This window comes from Diceros bicornis, chromosome 20 (assembly GCF_020826845.1).
Source record: "Diceros bicornis minor isolate mBicDic1 chromosome 20, mDicBic1.mat.cur, whole genome shotgun sequence".
NCBI classification, from domain to species: Eukaryota; Metazoa; Chordata; class Mammalia; order Perissodactyla; family Rhinocerotidae; genus Diceros; species Diceros bicornis.
The window spans coordinates 19,097,767-19,117,882 of NC_080759.1; the positions used below are offsets into that span (position 1 = coordinate 19,097,767).

Genomic DNA, 20,116 nt, shown 5'->3' on the forward strand with positions numbered 1-20,116 from the left:
TTTGACATTGGTTTTAAAGGAATCTTTTCGGATGACATGCCTACCCAGACTAGGGAAACTAAAGAAAAAATAAACAAGTGGGACTTTATCAGACTAAAGAGCTTTTATAAGACAAATGAAACCAGAATCAAGATGAACAACCAACCAACCAGCTGGGAGAGAATATTTGCAAAACATACATCTGACAAGAGGTTGATCTCCATAATATATAAAGAACTCACACAATTGAACAACAAAAAAACAAACAACCCGATCGAAAAATGGGCAGAGGAAATGAACAGACACTTCTCCAAGGAAGATATACAGATGGCCAATAGGCACATGAAAAGATGCTCAACATCACTAATCATCAGGGAAATGCAAATCAAAACAACACTAAGATACCACCTCACGCCCGTTAGAATGGCTATAATCACCAAGACAAAAAACAACAAATGTTGGAGAGGATGTGGAAAAACAGGAACCCTCATACACAGCTGGTGGGAATGCAAATTGGTGCAGCCTCTATGGAAAACGGTATGGAGATTCCTCAAAGAATTAAAAATAGAGATGCCCTATGATCCAGCCATCCCACTACTGGGAATCTATCCAACGCACCTGAAATCAACAATCCAAAGAGGCTTATGCACCCCTATGTTCATTGCAGCATTATTCACCATAGCCAAGAAGTGGAAGCAACCTAAGTGTCCCTCGACTGACGATTGGGTTAAGAAAATGTGGTATATATATACAATGGAATACTACTCAGCCATAAAAAAAGACAAAATCGTCCCATTTGCAACAACATGGATGGGCCTGGAGCGTATTATGTTAAGTGAAATAAGCCAGAAAGAGAAAGACAAACACTGTATGATCTCACTCATATGTGGAATATAAACCAACACATGGACAGAGAAAACTGGACTGTGGTTACCCGGGAAGTGGGGGTGGGGTGTGGGCACAAGGGGTGAAGGGAGTCATATATGGGGTGATGGACAAACAAAAATGTACAACCCAAAATTTCACAATGTTAGAAACCATTAAAACATCAATTAAAAAAAAAAAAAAAAAAAAAAAAAAGAGTAAGAGTTTGTGAAATTAGCCTGGCAAAATATTACTCTTGTTCAGTCTGGCTTTCCAAACCACCTATAAACTTGACTTCTGAATGGACATTGTTGGTGACCAATGTCAAATGCAGAAGTGATCACCATTATGGAATCAACCAGAAACGCCTTTGAAATAGGCAAGGAATCACGTCTGTTCAAACAATGATACAAACATTGTTTTATAATTCTATATGAAAAACCTGCTTGTAACGATTAATTCATGTTAAAAGCAGCATTTCTGAATTAGATTTATTTTAGCATGGTCCAAGGAAACTCTCTAACCTCTTAAAGACTCTATACTTACATCCTGTTGAATAATGATGATATCTTCTCCATTTTCCACCTGTAATTGAGGAACTATGGGGAGGGCATCCTGAGACGCTGACATTGCCATGGCAATTGCTAAAGCTTCTTCTTCTTCAGCTTCCATCTTTTCTTTGCACTTTTGATTATGATTCACGTCATCTTTGTAGGTATCATCATTTTCATTCTTTTCGGGAGAGAGAACAGCAACTTCTGACTTAAAAGTTACTGTTGTGTCACTTGAAGGCATAGATGCTTCAAGAAGGTCCTCAATACTGGAGTTGAGCTCTGTATTGACATCTAATCTGCATTTCTCCTCTACTGGGGTGAACACTGTCTCATCACTGGGTATAACGGCATTACTACTATTGCTGCTACTGCCAAAGCAGTCATCACATTTGGAAGTACTGTTCAGATCGAGTGTCATGCCATTTTTTGAGGCATCTCCCTGTTTACTTGTATTACCCGGCGTAGGTCGAGATGGCTTTGGCCTGTGTATATTACTGGAGGGCAGGGGTCTTGACTGAGTAAAGATTGGGGAAAGTTTATCTGAGTCTTTGTTTTCAGAACAGTTTCTCTGGAACTGTAGAGAAAACTTGCGCTGTGTTTGAGGAGATGCAGAAGGTATTTTGCAGGGAACAAATCCCTGAGGTCTATGCTTAGAGACATCTGTTACAGTGCCAGCTGGGACACATGGGGCAGATGAAGAAGGAGTTGATAAGCCTGGGAACATTACTTGGGAATGATGAGATAAAGGAGAGGAGTTCAAACACTGACTGTGGGGTCTGCCTTTTGTTTGAACCATTGGCTTTGGTTGCTCCATTGTTGGTGTTGAACTAGGAAGTCCCACTGAAATGCTGGCCAGTCTGTCAGAAATATCCTCTGAACTGGCATTGAGTTTTGTAGCACACAATACTTTTCCAGTTTTCTCTAAATGGTCTGTGCACTCAAGAGAACTGTTTTCTGTGGTTTCTGGATAGCTGTTAGGGACAGATGCCTGCAAAAAGCTGTCATGTCGACCATCCAAAGTGTCTTCTATGCCCAGCTGGATGGCCTCAGCAATTTCCACCTCATCTGCGATAGCCATCAAACGACGACGCATCCTGGTAAAGTGAGTGGAACTGGAAACATTCAGCATTTCTAACAGTTTTGAAAATACATGGGGTACTGCAGTAACCATTCTCGCAGAACTCAAATATATCCTTCGGGAGAGTTTACCAACCATTGAGTGGGAATTATCAATAGACTGCAAAGCAAAAGTTAAGAGGGACAGCAGCTTCTTATACCTGAAAGAAAAAAACATTCAATTACTAGACAAGTTAAAATTACTGCAAAATATATACAAATAAAAAGAAAATGGTACTAATTTATAGCTTGTACATTTCAAAATAAAAAATCATTTCAGTATGAAGGATATATAAATTGTTATTTAAATAGCCTAGACTTCAGGTTGTGTCAATCAAATCATAATATTATGTCAATCAAATATTAGTAACATGTATATGCTCTTTAATTTCTGAGTCTTTTATGAATCTAAAATGTGTTCTTCTTGGGGAGTAGGGAGGGTGGGATGGGGTAGGAAGGAAGAGGAAAGTAATATATTTTCAAAGAAAAATTACCTGACTTCAACAGGCTCAGCTTGTGAAACATCAGTACTGACAATATGAGGGTAAAATTCAGCAGGAAATTCTAACAGCAGTCTATCTATAAGACAAAGGCGGCCCAGGAGTTCTTGCCAGTTGTTTGATTCAGTTTGGTTTCCAAGAATACAATTTAAGACATAATCAACACCACCAATACCAATAGATCCTACAAAAACGAAGGTAAAAATAAATAATTGAAAAATAGTGATATTAAAATCCAAAACAAAACATGATCAAATGGCATAAGGCCAAGAAAAATACTGTGAATTATACTAACTTCAAGAATTTCTTAGATTAATTCATATTTCTAATGTTAGCTGACTGAATCAGTTTATAAAATTACTTCAAAATCCTGTAACTACCCTATCAGAGTTTATGAGATTAGACAGTCTGCTAAGGAAAATGATACAACATGCAATATTAATTTTAAGTAAAAAGTTATTACCAGCTTTAAGTATTTCTCTGCCAACTGCCAATTCTCCTGCTTGGCCTTTGCACAATTCCAACAGTGTTGATATAGACAGCTGACTTGTGCGACTAAAAATGAAAGGAAGCAACATCAGGCTTGGATCTTGGATAAAACATACATTAAAAAGATAGTAGTAATGTAATGCCGTGGGAAAAAATGTTTTCAAGAGTGTTTGCTTTTCCACCACTAACATTGTGTTGATGATGTCACTATAAATAATAATATTATTAGGTCTATTTTCATAAATTTTACCTCATCCTCTGTTAAGCACAGAATCTTCACTACTGGCTCTTAGCAAGTATTGATTTAAATATCAAACCAGGTAAAAGGCTTATTTTCATTATCATATCTTATTAAAACATTAAAAAGACTAAGACATTTTGATTTATGAATGTTCACTAAGAATCTCTTAAATTAAAAACAAACATTCCCATCCAAAACCTTGTTTTTATATTCTCTTATATATATATATTCTCTTATATAGCCAGAGTGAGTTCCAAATATCATAAAATCTCTTTACAGTATTTCTTTTAATGTTCAGTCATTCAAGTGACCAGGTAAACAACCCAACTTTGGAATTTCAGCAAGTGGACAACACAACAAATGCCACAAAAGCACTGAAGTTCTCAGAAAAATACTTATTCTCATATTGAAAAATTATGTGATTTTTCTACGCATTTTGCAAATCTTTTGTTAATCTGCCTAATGTTTTTCAGATATTATAGTATTCTCTAAGCAACAAGAAAACCTCTAATACTTTCAATCTGTTAGCTTGTGTAGAGAAAAAAATGGAGGCAAAAAGATAGACTTCATGAGATAAGAAACAAGTCAAAGCTAAGTACCTAATTTTTGAGACCCTCTACAAACTATATCATATGACTTAGGGAGAAGACAAAGGTTGGACTGAGAGAGCTCCAAATGGGTGTAATGGCAGAGGCAAAACTTTATGGAAAGGGAAAATAAAAGAGAACCTGGTCTCATAAAAGCATAGCTTGTGCTCATTTTTTCTATCACCATACCTCACTTTTCTACCTCATATCTTTACCCCTCCAATTAGGGTCATTCTTGTTTCATTTTTAAGGATGTTGCAGGGAAATATGGAATTTTTTGTTGTTGTTTTTGACATAAACTGTCATAATTTGAGTAAAATTCCATTACACAGAAAATAATGGAATGGGTTTTTTTGGGGGGGGGGGTCCTGATAATAAGGCAAAGTAGATATAATGATTTTATTGGTTCTAATCCTGTGAAACTCATTCTCTAAAATGAGATTATGCCTTATAGATATACATCAGCTGCTGTTCTTACCAACTAGACTCCAGATTAAGAATATTACTTTAAAATAAGAATCAATCACAATACAATAATGTGGAGGTCCATGTGGTTTGTTAGCCTGGTTTTTACTTGCCATTAGTTCTCCCTAGTCCTTAAGAGCTTTAAGAGTTACATTTTAATTTCAAATCTCACATTAGAAAACAACATTCAAAGCTTCACTTAATAAATATGTATCAGATACTCACTAGGTTTAAGGCTTGGTGCTAGGCTTTTAATACAAGAGGGTTTGAAACAGTTCGTCAGTAGGACCTTACCTATTGGCATCTGCACACTTCACTAGGATGGTGTCTACAACTGGCCGGAGAAGTCTCTGCAGTCTGATTCTTTCTGCCAAACTATGGCAAGGAGTATATACTAGCATGGCTCTCAACGTTTTCTAGGAGGAAAAAAAACTGAAGGTCAGTTTAACAACATTTAAAAAGCATCAGAGACAATGGCCTAATCTAAGATAATCTGACAAACAAAATAAATGATAGGAATAGATTATAATCCATAAATAAAAGCAGCCGTGAGACCATACTGATACAAATAAATGAATATAGATGGAGTAGAAAGGAACTTTCTGAACTATTTCTGCAATATTTAAAAGTCTGAGTTAATTTCAAAGTGAAAAGTTAAAAAAATTATTTTAAAAAGAAAATGAAGGGGCCAGCCTAGTGGCGTAGTGATCGGGTTCACACACTTCGCTTCAGCAGCCCAGGGTTTGCGGGTTCGGATCCCGGGCACAGACCTGAACACCGCTCATCAAGCCATGCTGTGGCAGCGTCCCATAAACAAAGTAGAGGAAGACAGGCATGGATGTTAGCTTAACTATCGTCCTCAAACCAAAAGAGCAAGATTGGCGATAGGTGTTTGCTCAGGGCCAATCTTCCTCACCAAAAAAAAAAAAAAAAGAAAAGAAAAGAAAAAAGAACATGAGAACAGGTGCCAACCTCAAAGAGCTCCCAATGGTCAAACGTGGAACAAAGGTGGAATAATTTGAGCAACAAAATAAATGATGATAGTACTGGATTATAACCCACAGAATAAAATAAAAACCCATGAGTTTATATGATATAAATAAAAAACTGAATAAATACATAAATGGGAGAGAGGAGACAGCTATGCTTTATAGAAGAATTCCAATTAATTAATGTAGAAGGAATGAAGGAAATAGAAAATCACCATTAGGACACCACAGTAATAACTGCTATAGGCAAGGTCCATTGACAAATGCTAAAATCAGTGGGCAAAATATTGAAGAGAAACAGGATATTTGCAGAGTTTCAAAGTATCCCTCCCAAGACGTTTATTTATAATATTACAGCAAGAAACCCAGTAGACATCACCTTAACCAAGTGATGAAAGATAGCATCACCAGTAATAAGATGCATCGACATCATGTACCCCCTGAGACGAAGCACTGAGAAGGGCACATCACCTCTGGTATTCTTGAGAAAAATATATAAACTCAGTCTAATCATGAGAAAGTATCAAATAAACCCAAAATGAGGGCATTCTTCAAAATAACTAGCCAGCACACTTTAAAAGTGTCAAAGTCTAAGAAAGACAAGGAAAGACTGAAGAATTGTCACAGATGAGAAGAGAGTGAGGGGTATGATGACTAAATGCAATGTGAGATCCTAGATTGGATCCTAAACCGGAAAAATAATTGATTGAAAAATTGGAGAAATCTGAATAAGTCTGCAGCTTAGCTAGAAAGGACATTGTTGGACAATTGGGGATATCTGAATATGGACTTTATAGTTCATAATAGTATTGTTATTAATGCTAAATTTCCCGAGTCTGCTGACTGCATCGTTGTTATACAGAAGAATGTATTTGTTCTTAAGAGATACACGTTAAAGTATTTGAGGAGAAGTGTGATGATGCCTGCAAATAACTCTCAACCCTAACCCTAACCCTAACCCAACAAATGGTTCAGCAAAAAATTATATATGGGGAGGGAGGAGAAGGGGAAAAAAAAGGAAGGGCAAGAGGGAGTGGAGAAAGGGAAAGGAGAGCTCTAAGGGCAGGAACCATTTCTGCCTCCTCTGTGCCTGGCACACTAAATAATTGTAGAGGAATCAGAATATAGTTTCATTCACAAAGTCCCTGCACTCTAAGAGCTCACAAACTAGTAGGGAAACCATCTGAACTTAAGAAGAGACAACCAGAAAGTAAGGCAGTATATTGAGCAATCAAGTATGTCTGAAGATTTGTGTTGGAAAATAGTAAGAAGTAAGAGGTAAAAAAAAAAAAAAAATAGGGGGCTGGCCCAGTGGCTTAGTGGTTAAGTGCGCATGCTCCGCTACTGGCGGCCCGGGTTCAGGTCCTGGGTGCGCACCGATGCACCGCTTCTCCGGCCATGCTAAGGCTGCGTCCCACATACTAGAAGCAACTAGAAGGATGTGCAGCTATGACATACAACTATCAACTGGGGCTTTGGGGAAAAAAAGGAGGAGGACTGGCAATAGATGTTAGCTCAGAGCTGGTCTTCCTCAGCAAAAAAAAAAAAAAAAAAGGAGGATTAGCACGGATGTTAGCTCAGGGCTGATCTTCCTCACAAAAAAAAAAAAAATAGGCCAAGAACATTGGTCTTTATTCTACAGTATGCTGGTCTTTATTCTATAGCATTCTATAGTATGCTAATCCCTCAAGATACTACATGAAAAAACAGACCATGGCTTATCATTTATGTTAATAATTTTGGGAAATAATTAATTTGGGAAATAATGCATCCTGCCTCTTGATCTTATGGATTCCCAATGTATATTAGCATATTGAAGGTTTCTAGAAGCCTTTCAGTGAACAGACCCATTCAACCTCGTGTAATTCAGTGTTTGTCAATTTTAACTCAACACAGAACTCTTTCTTCAGGGAACTTTTCATAATCCTGCCAAACTTCCACAGAACATGCTTTAGGAAATGCTGCTGAAGCAACAGAAACAGAAACAGAAAGGTTTTTGAGCTGGGAAATAATCAAAGTGGTGTTTAAGGAATAAGGATGGCTACTCATATATTCAGTGTTTTTACAATGTGCTAGACATTATGGTGAGAGGTTTCTATACAATCTCATTTCAAACCAAAGAGGTAAATATTATTTTATAGGTGAGAAAGCTGAAGTTTAAGAGTCTTAAAGTCACATGTGAGAGTAGGAGAACCAAAAGTTGAATCAAGGTCTCTATAATCTTGACCTTTTGTCCAGACTGCCTAGGCTAGTCCCAGTTTAACTAGCAGATTATTCAAGTATCCCAGTTTGGATGATAAATTATGAGGTCACTCAATTCTGACTCCAAACTCTGTTCATAACCATCATGCTATACCACCTCTCAAAAAGAAGATTCATTAGGCTTAGTTGTTGTAGGATGGATTAGAAAAAGATTGAGAGTAGAAGCAGAGAGATTGAGTTTAAAAAACAAACTAGATAAGAATTATTCTAAAGAACTGGTTCTGAACTGGGGGTGATTTTGACCCTCAGGGGACACTTAGCAATGCCTGGAGACATTCTTGGTTGTCATGACTTGGGGGAGGAGGAATTTGCTACTGGTATCTGGTGGGTAAAGGCCAGGGATGCTGCTAAACATTCTACAATGCACAAGACAGCACCCCTGCCCCCAACAAATTTGGCTCAATGTCAATAGTGCTGAGGTTGAAAAACCCTGTTCTAAAGAAATGTATACTCAGAATGGAGAAAGTCAAATCAGCCTCCAAAATTAAAAACAGAACAGCCTCCTTGTCATTCCATCCCACTCATGAAAAGCAACTTCTTACAGGTTAAACTAGAAAAACAACTCAGTAATCTATGTCATGGAACCCTCTTCTGTGAAAAGGCTCCTGAATTTCCATACAACGTTTATTAAAAATCAGTTCCCCTTAATGTCTGCTAATATCAAATTTAAAAAAAAAGTAACTTTGATCACTTTGCTATCCCATAAAGCATTTTTAATTTGGTCACGTGTAATGTAAGGAAAATGTAAAGACATGAACGGCAAGACATGGCTATTCGACGGGAGAAAAACAGTATACGGTCACGCACTGCATAACGATGTTTTGGTCAACGACGGACCACATATATGACAGTGGTCCCATAAGATCAGTACCATATAGCCTGAGTGTGTAGTAGGCTATACCATCTAGGTTTGTGTAGGTACACTCTATGATGTTTGCACAATGACAAAATCGCCTAATGACACATTTCTCAAAATATATCCCCATCGTTAAGTGATACATGACTGTATAAGAAAACTTGAACAGATTAAAGGAAGTAAAATCCAAATGAAGAGATTAAATGGAAAATTGCAATTTCCTGGGATTATGGAATTAAAACAAAATCTGGATTTTCCAAAATTAAATTAGATAAGGTAGTTTTACTGGATCTTAAAAAATGATATCTACAAACTATCAAAAAGAAAAAAACCAATAATGCTATGGTTATGGAATAAAGCTACTTACTAAAGCAGCAACGTACACTTTGTAGACAGGGTCAGCACAGACCATTGACAAAACGTTGCAGCACGCCTCCACCACATCTCCTGAGATACTGGTGTGAGAAGACCCACTGGCGGCTCCAACATTCTGACTGCTTCCACCATTGCTCCCAGAATTTCCAGTGCTCTCCCCATTTGCCAATAGCAGAGCTCCACTAACATCGTGGGAAAGACGCCTGAGAGCCATCTCTCTTACATTCCAGTTTCTAGAAAATAAGCAGCCAACGAGTTCCATTCCAAATACCTATAATCAAACAAATACAATGAATTCAATGTGAAGAAAAACTAATGAACCTACAGTATTTTGAATTAGGCATGATTTCTGATTACTAAAGGAAAATTGGACATTTCTTAAATCTTCACTGTACTACACAATTTCAAATATGTCCAGCCACTTAAAAATCATAAGGAGGAATTTTATACTCAAGTTTAACTGGTAATTATCAAAAGTCCTTAACATTTATTAGTTAAGTAAAATTAAAAGTGAACTCAAGTAATTAGATGGATATACATTCATTTCTGTACTCCTGTGCTTACCACAACACAAATCTGTGGAGAACCCCAATTTTGTATTCTATTAAGGTAGTTTACAGAGAAAAAACTGAAGCAAGATCAAAAAAAGCCAAATCAAGAAAGGCACTGGAGTGATTGTTCAAGAGATATAGAGTATTTCCCCTACAGATGATAGTGATAAGTCAAAGGCTTTTATTTGATCTTTGTCTTGTACAAAAAGGTTGGGAAAAAAAAAAAGCTAGACAAAGTAGGTGAGACTATAATGAATGGATTGGAAAAATCAAAAGACTAAAGAAAAAAATTCTTGTGTTCAAATCAGCAAAGGATAATGATATACCTATAATTAAACTACATGTCATGAGAGTCATCATCACCATGCCTGCAAAGCCATACAGTCCTTAAAGAAAGGAAAGGGTACTTGGTCTTGACATTATGAGCCAATTAGCTAAAAGTAAACTTTATACCTAAGATAACTTCTTATATGAAAAATTTCTAAATATTATAGATGAATAAACAATTTGGGGGAAAACAAATCATGACATATTTACATGTGTTCTGTTACAAGGTGATAGTAAAGGAGAATAAATCAACTAGAATATAGTAAACTTATTATATACACTGTTAAATATCATACCACTGTCTAAGTCTTAATTTTGTCTTACCTAATATTCTTAATAAAAAACTAAGAATATATAACCTAGTCCAACTTAAAGCTTAAGCAGAACAAACTAAACCACTGCCTTGAAAGAATGGCATCCAGTAGCTCAGTATCAACTTGAGAGTTCTCTTGAGGACTCAAGAAGGGGCAGGTGAGGGCCTATGTTAAATGCCATTAATGAAATAGATAAAAGAAATAAGATTTATTTATTATGTTTGCAACTTTTATTAGATTCATAACAGGCTGCTAACATGCTGAGAAAAGAGAATCCAAAAGCTGCAGGACTATAACGGTCACAAAAAGAAACAGGAAACAAATCCTAATGATATACAAGCTTAATGAGTCACTGTATCTGTTTACAAATCAGTATTAAACAGAATATAACAGATTATCAAAAATATTTTGACTATTGTCTATTGGAGACATTGTCTGGTTTTGGATTCTACATTTTTAAAAATAATGGACTAAGCAGACAACAACAAAGAAAATCATTAGAATCCAACCAACCAACCAACAGAAATTCCAATTTACTGAGGATAAAAAAGCATTTAATCAGAAGAGAAGGTAAAGGAATGGAAACTGTCTCATAAACACAAATGACTAATATAAGGTAAGTACCACATAATTTTTTTCATTCATCTAATCAGCAATTATTAAGCACCTATTATAAGCCATGAGGATAGAGAAAGGAGAAACTGAGTTCAGATGGCAACGAATAAGAAAAATGACAAATTCTTAGCAGGAATGGGATTAAACACTGGAACAAGTTAGCACTGAAAGGTTCTAGTGTCTATCCTTGGATAACTTTTTATGTCTGTTAGTTCAGAATAGAGATATTTCTAGAGATGGGAGGTGAGACTACAAAGAATTTTTTAAGTTTAAGGTCTATAATAAGTGGCATAGTATTAACACCAAAGGTAAAATTAAAATATTCGAAGGAATAAAAGTAATGATGGAGGCAAGCAAAAGTACTTTCTTAAATTATAAGCAACTGGGGAGACAACTACATTATTTGGTCTATAAGTGTTTCTTTGAGAAATGAAGAACAAGAACTACTTACCTGAATCCATGGCTCAGCTAAATCTTTATAAGCAGGAGGGATCTGCTGAGTTCCATAATGAGTAAGGTTAAAATTGCTCTCCTGATTCCTTCGTTGTGATCCAGCCAAAGGCTGCTGCTGTATGGTTTGTGGCTGTGCAGCTCGCAGGGAAGAAGGGGAATCCACAGGGCTTGACAACTCGTGGCTAAATGAAAAATTAACAGAGCTTGCTAAAAAATAATTAATAGATTTAAATAACACTTTGAGAACATTTTTTATTAAACATATCTAAATCATTAATTCAAAACTATTACCTATAGAAATCATGAGATCTCCACTTAGACCTACAAAGGGGACATATTAAAGGTTCTCTATTTCTTCTACATTCTTCTGCCCCTAAAAATTAAAGAAAAAAAAAAACTTACAAAAATATAAATGCTTAACATTAAGTAATTATGTGTAGTAATTGTTCATAATGGCTAGTATAGGATTTCTATGGAAGGAACCTTAAAAAATAATCTGATATAATATTTACCTGAAAGCAGGCAAACACAGCAGGTTAAATTATTCTGATGCTTGTACTTTTGCAAATGCTATTTTATTAGTTATGTACTTTGCTTACTATTTTTCAAAACATTCTGCCCACTTGATTACCTGGTAATGTTATTCCAAACCTTGCTTTGATGTTACCCTCTCTGTAATGGCTGCCCAGGCCTTCTTCCATCTCCTTCCCTCCATGTACACCTTCCAGATCAGAATTATGTTTCTAATTCTGTACACTCTTTCCACTACCATATGTATCACACTATATTACGTTTCTTTGCTCACACAGCTCATGTCCTATAGATCCTAAACTCCAATTTGTTAAAAAACTCCCATAGGGCCTAGATATACTTCTTTTCTTCTCTCACCAATCTCCCCAAAAGCCATGTTAAAATCCTAAATAATACAGTTAGCTCACAGAGTAACCATGTTGAGTAAGCATAGGGAAAAAAGGAGCCACATACAAATTGACATGCAGTGGTGGTGCAGCTTGTTCCTGCAGCCATCTTCACACACTGTGAGACTTTCTTCATCAAGCATACCCAACAAGCAAATAGGACACATCTGTTCCTCTTCATCTTTTATACTATAAGGAAGGGGAAATGAAAGCATTAAGCACAAAAGAATATAACACAGAATTAATGCCATATGCTAAAAGCAATTTTTGCTTCTTTAGAATATGAAAAAATTAGAAGTTCTTGTTGAGGAGCATCTTATATATAACTGAAAAATATTTATTTCTATTAACATACAGTAATTTTTAAATCAGATTCACACCACTATGTATTTACAGATTGTGGGTATGAGTTAACTGTTCCTTACTATCACCACAATTCAATGAATATATGAACTACAATCTTAAGAGAGTTATGTATCCCCAAAATTCTGCTATTGTACCTTTTGAATAAACAAACTGCTATAAGATTTGACTATATACAAACACACTACATGCCAACAGTTTCAAGATTTCAAGTCCTGGAAGGGACCTTAGAGCTCATCTACTCCACACCCTAAGTTTGAAGGCCCATCTCAGACACTCTTGGTGGGTGTATAAAGTGGTCCAACTTTCCTAAAAACAAATCTAGGAACACGTCACATTTTGTACTGTATACAACCTTTCAACTACTAGGAATATATCATAAGGAAATAAAGAGACAAATAATAAAGATATATGTATGAGAATGTCCACTGCAGTATTATTTAGCATAGTGAAAAAAATTAACCAAGTGAACATCAAAAGGAGGTTAAAAAACTGGTATACACAGATATTATAAAGCCTTTAAAAAGGATCAAAGAGATCCATAAATAATGACCAAAAAGAGATCCATAAATAATGACAAAGATCTACTATATGGTGGAAAAAAGAGGATACCATGATAAAATTCTAACTTATATAAAATGATTCCACTTATGGCAAAACTGCAACTTTATTGTGTCTATTTAAATTATATTGTATATATCTGAATATTCCTAATATACAAAATGCTTTTAAAAATCAGTAAGAAAATTACTAATAACTCAAGGCAATTGAAAAAAAAAATGCCAATAGCCAATAAACAAAAAAAGAAGTACAAAATGCATATTAAATTAATGAAGCCATATCTTATTTTGTGTTACTATTATTATTATTATTATTTTTTGGGGGGGATAATATGATTGACAAAAATTAAATAGGTTGGTAACACTTGGCCCTGATAATGGCATTGGAAAACAGGTTCTCATATATACTGCTGGTGGGAGTAAAAACTGAAATGTTTGGAAAGAAATGTGCTAATATTTCTTAAAATACTAAATGTACAGATCCATGACCTAAAAAACCTATTTTCTAGGATGCTATCCTACAGAAATATTTTATGTATGTAAATAAAAAACTAGAAAATTTGTTGCATTTAATAGGCAAACAAAAAAATCAGAGGTGTACTAAATATCTATTAATTATGGCAATGGCAAAACAAACTGTGGCATATCCACATAATCTTACACAGCCATGAAACGAAACTAGTGTGTATTTTTGTACCAACTCAGGAAAATGTTCTTGATATATAAAGTAAAAAAATTTTTAAAAAAAGCAAGCTGCAGATCAAAATATATGGCATGACTATGTTTGTTTAAAAAACAAAGATGAGTTAAGTATTAGGGTGTGTATGTGTCTGCATATGCACAGAATGCAGAGAAGTTTTATTTCCTTGCTCTATATAATTTTTAAAAGTTGTATTAAGCAGTTAACAGTAGTTGTTTCGTATGCAGCGCAAACTGGAGAGAGGGGTTTTGTTTCCTATTTCATAAATTTTTGTTTGAACCTTCATGATGTGATGAGTGGCTTTTAAAATCAGTAACAGTATTTCTCCATTGAAACATAAAGACAAGGCTCTAGGATATTAAATTAGTTGCCTAAGATCATCAAATCAGTTTGTGGGTAGACTTACCTACACAGTATCATCTCAGTATATCAAGATTACAACTTCTGTGGATTCCCCCACGGATACACTAATCCAGATGAATCAATAAAACCCCCAAATTATGGCCAGCCCGTATCTGGAAGGTGCCTTTCTTTACCTTAGAGAGAAACTTTCTATTTTAACTTTGGCTACCTGATTTTAAGCATTTATTTTTTTCCAAAATAAAAAGCTACAGAAACGTCAATCAAAATGAGAAAGGTTCTAAAATAAGTTTGGGTCAGGAAGCTTGAGAAATAAAGCTCATTTTTTCATTCTATTTAGAGGAGACGAGGGGTAAGAGGAAGAGTCCTGAACTAGAAGTCAAGATACTCAGATTCTGGTTCTGCCTTTGCTCAAATGAGCTGCTTGACTTCTTTCAGCTTCACTCATCATTGAACCATGTACTAGAAAATCGCTAATGTCCCAAAAAACTTGTAAAATTCTATGATTCTAAAATCAATTTTATTTAATCAAAAATAAGAAAATGTAAACATTTACTTTTTCCATAGATGAAAAAACCTCTCCCTCAATTTTCTTCTTCTCCAGGCCCTTGTCCTGATATCATCACTTTCAATTCTTCATGAATTTTGAAGTATTTACAAGAGTTAAAAGATTGCTGGAATGAGGATGGGACTTAATCACTTAGAGCAGTGCTTCTCAAACTGGGGCATCTTGAGAACATATAGGAGGTGCCCTCATAAGAGAAGCAGCACTCCTTTCTGGAGTAATTTTAAAAACCTCATTTTTACATTAAATCCAATAAAGAAATCTTAGAAAAGAAAGAAAATTCATGTGAATTTTTATGATAATACTAGAGACGTGAAAAAATTTTCATACCTGTCATTTTGGGCTACATCTCAGATCCTTCAGGGTTATCAGTAAATTTTTATCAGCAACTAGGCAATGGAAAAGTTTGAGAAGCACTGTAGATTTTAAGTAATAACTATGATTAACAGCTACTGTATCTCAATTACAATTGATTAGTCTATTTGTTTAGAAGAGCATGCTTATGTCCTCACAGGTGAAACAGTCTGTAATGAGGATTCCCTGAAAGTATCTATGAAAGAAGTAGTGATGTCATACAATTTTAAAATTCTATATTTTAAAGTGATTTTGGAAAACCACCTTGCCTTGTATATAGTTTGTTTGTAAAAGAACTATAGACACATTCTTTACACCATGCCTTACCTTCATTATCTGCAAAACAATGATAAAAACCTATCTAATGAGGTTGTAGTAAGAACAGAATGAGACAACATATTAGTTGCTTGGCACAAAGTAATGATTGATAAACAATAGCCACTTAATGTTTTATACCTGCCATGTGATTTTTCTTTTAAAATGGACATTTATTATATTCTGATATTTAAGGTGCTATTTTTCAACACTGTCGTTTTCAGGACAAAATATATATAATATATATATACACATATATATATATTTAGATGACATTTAATATTTTTTACTCTTGATTTTAACTTGAAAGCCAAGATCCAATAGTTAAATCACTTTAGAGCAATTAACAAGTAGATATAAAAAATTACCCCTAAAATTAAAAAGTAACACTGGGTTAATGCTTTTAATTCCTTAAAAAGTACTAACCTGTTTTCTGAACTAGATGTAGAAGTACTAGATGATGACAATGTATGAGAATTTGACATGCGTGAAACAAACTTCTGGATGGTATTACGAGATGGAGCTTTGATTCTTGAGCTACGCCTACTGTGATATTTCTGGAACAAACTCTCAACCTAACATTGAAAAAAGACAGTAACAATGATATTTGTGCCATAATATACATATGAAGAGTTGTAGAGGTTGAATTATCTTTTATTTCATAAGTTTTTCATAAAGCCAATTCAAGAGCTTCAAAAATAAAAATACATCTAGCTTTTTATAGGAGGTCAAGTGATTACTTTTTTTCAGTCTAAAAACCAGTCAAGAGATTATAGGAGAACTATTTATAAGCATCAGATAATTCTTATACACTTTCACACCTTCAAAATGTCCACTGTCTACTTAAATTTAGAGCTCATGGAAAATCTTCAGGAGTATACAATAAAAATTTGTTCACAATTTTAATCTAAAGCATTTATTAAAAATTACCTCAAAATTCTTTAAAGTTTTCCTCCATAACATTGGGTCTGAAGGTTCTAGTTGAAACACCCGGAGCATAACAAACAAGAGATGAATACAAAATGTCCCACGTCCGCAGCTGCAGTTCTAAAGAGTTAAAAGAAAACCTATGGATTAATAAATCCATGGTCTATTAGAATTCCTAAGTTGATCACTTTTTTTATATTTCCAAGTTTATTATACTAAAGTTTCTATTAATTTGCTTCATTATCCTTATATAATGAGATATATAAGGATACACAAGAAAGGTCCATAGCTATCTCCATGAATTAATCTCAATCTTATTTTTGGTGAATTTATTAAATAGATCAATTCTATAGTCTGAAGTATATTAAGTCATAGTAAAAACTTTCATAAATACATTAAATAAAAATATTAGCCCCAAATATATTTTAAACTCACTTTAGTTTACTAAAGAGAATTAACTGATCTAAATTTAAGAATGTTATAGTGTTTCAATTTGAGTTAGTACTAGTTACTAATAAAATATAAATGGTAACAAATCCTACCTGAGGCCCAATAAACACCCGGTATTTATTATCTGGGCTGTCTCCTCCAATCAGGAAAGAGTTGGGTCCTATCTGCTGCAGTAAGTACAGCCTGGCCCGCATCACTTTGTTTACACGGCGGTTTGTTTCCTCAGGGCTATACGGTGAGAAGCCATCTGGTGAAGGGGCTCTTCGAGGTGGTGTGATTCTCCCACTCTGAAACTTCACAACATTGTTTTTTTATTAACTTCTCAATAAGAAACAATTACTGAAAAAAGGTCACACCAGATGGCCATGTGGCATTTTATATTCTGAAAAAATGCCTCAATATATAATATGATGGGACAAAAGCATTTTGCAAATGCTTTTGTCTGACATACTTATCACAAGTAAACTTCTAAAATCTGTCATCCCTATAACTAATGATAAATCTTTGGCCGAGAGACAACTATGTGGTAATTTTTTTTTAATTGATGTCATAATAGTTTATAACATTGTGAAATTCCAGTTGTACATTATAGTTTGTCAGTCACAATATAAATGCATCCTTGCACCCTGTGCCCCCCACTGCCCCCTGGTAACCACCAGACTGTTCTTTCTGTCCGTGTGTTAGTTTATCTTCCACATACGGGTGAAATCATGCAGTGTTTGTCTTTCACTTTCTGGCTTATTTCACTTAACTAAATACCCTCCAGGTCCATCCATGTTATTGCAAATGAGATGATTTTTGTCTTTTTTTATGGCTGAGTAGTATTCCATTGTATATATATATACCAACCCATGTGGTAATGTTATAAATCATAAGTATTTGAGTTCTTTGAAAAGTATTATGTAAACCAAAATAAAAAGCATAAAAAATATACCTCATAAGCAGGCAGCACGGCTAGTGATAAAAATTAAACATCCAATTTCCTGGTTTCCACTTAAGGCATTACTAAATGCTCTTTTGCAACTGCTATTTACAAACACTGCCATGGAATTCCTCCCACGATACACTCTGTAGAGAACTAATGGCAAGTGACTCTTTCAAGATTAAGACATCTCCTGGGGGGCTGACCCGGTAGCATAGTGGTTAAGTTCGTGCACTCTGCTTCAGCAGCCTGAGGTTCACGAGTTCGGATCCCAGGTGCAGACTCACACTATTCATCAAACCATGCTGTGGTGGCATCCCATATACAAAATAGAGGAAGACTGGCACAGATGTTAGCTCAGGGACAATCTTCCTCAGGAAAAAAGAGGAAGATTAGCAACAGATATTACCTCAGGGCCGATTTTCCTCACCAAAAAAAAAAAAAAAAAGACATCTCATTGGAGGCTGACAAAAACTCTCCTGTGGTGAGGGTGATATATGTCACTCTCACTCCACTGACTTCCCTAGAACTTGGTCTTTCCATTAATACCCAGTGGAAATTCTAGTTTTTTTTGGTGAGGAGGATTAGCCCTGAGCTAACATCTGTTCCCAATTCTCCTCTTTTTTGCTGAGGAAGATTGGCCCTGGGCTAACATCCATGCCCATCTTGCTCTACTTTATTCGTGGGATGGCTGCCACAGCATAGCTTGATGAGTGGTGTGTAGGTCTGTGCCCGGGGTCCGAACCTGCGAACCCCAGGCCGCCGAAGTGGAGCGTGAGAACTTAACTACTACGCCACCAGGCCGGCCCTCTAGTTCTTTTTGATGCCTAACTGAATAGTTAAAGATGATAAATGTTGGCGAGAAAGTGAAGCAATTGGAACCGTCATACACTGCTGGTGGGAATATAAAATGGTGCAGCTGCTTTGGAAAACATATGACCTAGCAATTCCATTCCTAGGTATAAACCCAAGAAAAATGAAAAGCCATGTCCACGCAAAACCTTGAACACAAATATTCACAGCAGCATTATTCATAATAGCCAAAAAGTGGAAACAACTGATGAAGGGATAAACAAATGTGTATATCCATACAATGGAATATTATTCTACAATTATAATTGAATGGAGTACTGACTCAAGTTATACCATGGATGAACCTTGAAAACATGACACTAAGTGAAAGAAGCCAGTCAAAAAAAAACCCCACACATATGATGTGATTCCATTTATATGAAATGTCCAGCATAGGCAAATTATATATATAGAGAGAGAGAGTCAAAAAGTAGATTAGTGGTTGTGTAGGGCTGAGGAGAGACTGCTGATTGGTCTGGGGTTTCTTTCTGGGGTGATGAAAATGTTTTAAAATCGATTGTAGTGATAGCTACAACTCTCTAAATATACCAAAAACCAATGAATTGTACAATTTAAACAGGTGAATTGTATAGTATATAAATTATATCTCGATAATGCCATCATTTTTTAGTAGGCAGTTACTAAAAAGTAAAAAATAAAAAACCAAAAACAACACATGCACATGCTATTTGACCTCCTCAGTATTCAGACTATGGACATGCTCACAGATGTGCACAATGATGTATGCATAAAAAATATTTTTGTGGCATTGTTTTTAGTAATGAAAGGTTAAGAAGGAATATAAATGTCCATTAGTATGTATTTCATTAAACAAACTATAATTTATCCAGATAATGAAATGCTCTGTAGCTGTTAAAAGGAATGAGGGGGTAACTTTGTCTAGCATATATCCCAAAGTGGGGGGGAGGGGGGGTGTGCAATTCTGTATATACTTGTGGTAAACTTTTACTTTGATGGCCCCCATGAACTACACTTCCCAGTATATACACCCTTGTGTAGTCCCCTACCACACTGATTCTGCATGTGGGCATGTAACTAGCCTTGGGCAATAAGGCATTAGCAAACATGATAAGCAAGTGGCAGCTTGGTAAGAGCTTCCACATATTGAGTCTTGCCCTCTTAAAACACTTTTTTTTCTGCTTAACAGAAATTTCTTATCTTATAGTTCCAGAGGCTAGAAGTCCAAGATCAAGGTTGTTATCAGGGTTGCTTCCTTCTGAGGGCTGAGAGAGAGAATCTATTCCATGCTGTCTCCTAGCTTGAAACACTTCTT

At 35.4% G+C, this 20,116-nt stretch overlaps 1 protein-coding gene across 1 annotated transcript in view; it reads right to left on the reverse strand.

Moving 5' to 3' along the window:
- Window positions 1–20,116, reverse strand: part of MAP3K1 (mitogen-activated protein kinase kinase kinase 1) — a 77,579-nt gene that overhangs the window by 13,360 nt on the left and 44,103 nt on the right. Inside the window, exons 4-14 of the mRNA XM_058564059.1 lie at window positions 17,141–17,341; window positions 16,602–16,718; window positions 16,098–16,246; window positions 12,522–12,643; window positions 11,829–11,910; window positions 11,536–11,719; window positions 9,270–9,548; window positions 5,090–5,211; window positions 3,477–3,568; window positions 3,008–3,197; window positions 1,390–2,674 (exon numbers count right to left, since the gene is read on the reverse strand). Coding sequence (XP_058420042.1) covers window positions 1,390–2,674; window positions 3,008–3,197; window positions 3,477–3,568; window positions 5,090–5,211; window positions 9,270–9,548; window positions 11,536–11,719; window positions 11,829–11,910; window positions 12,522–12,643; window positions 16,098–16,246; window positions 16,602–16,718; window positions 17,141–17,341 — 2,823 coding nt within the window. The remainder of the gene's footprint in view (window positions 1–1,389; window positions 2,675–3,007; window positions 3,198–3,476; window positions 3,569–5,089; window positions 5,212–9,269; window positions 9,549–11,535; window positions 11,720–11,828; window positions 11,911–12,521; window positions 12,644–16,097; window positions 16,247–16,601; window positions 16,719–17,140; window positions 17,342–20,116) is intronic.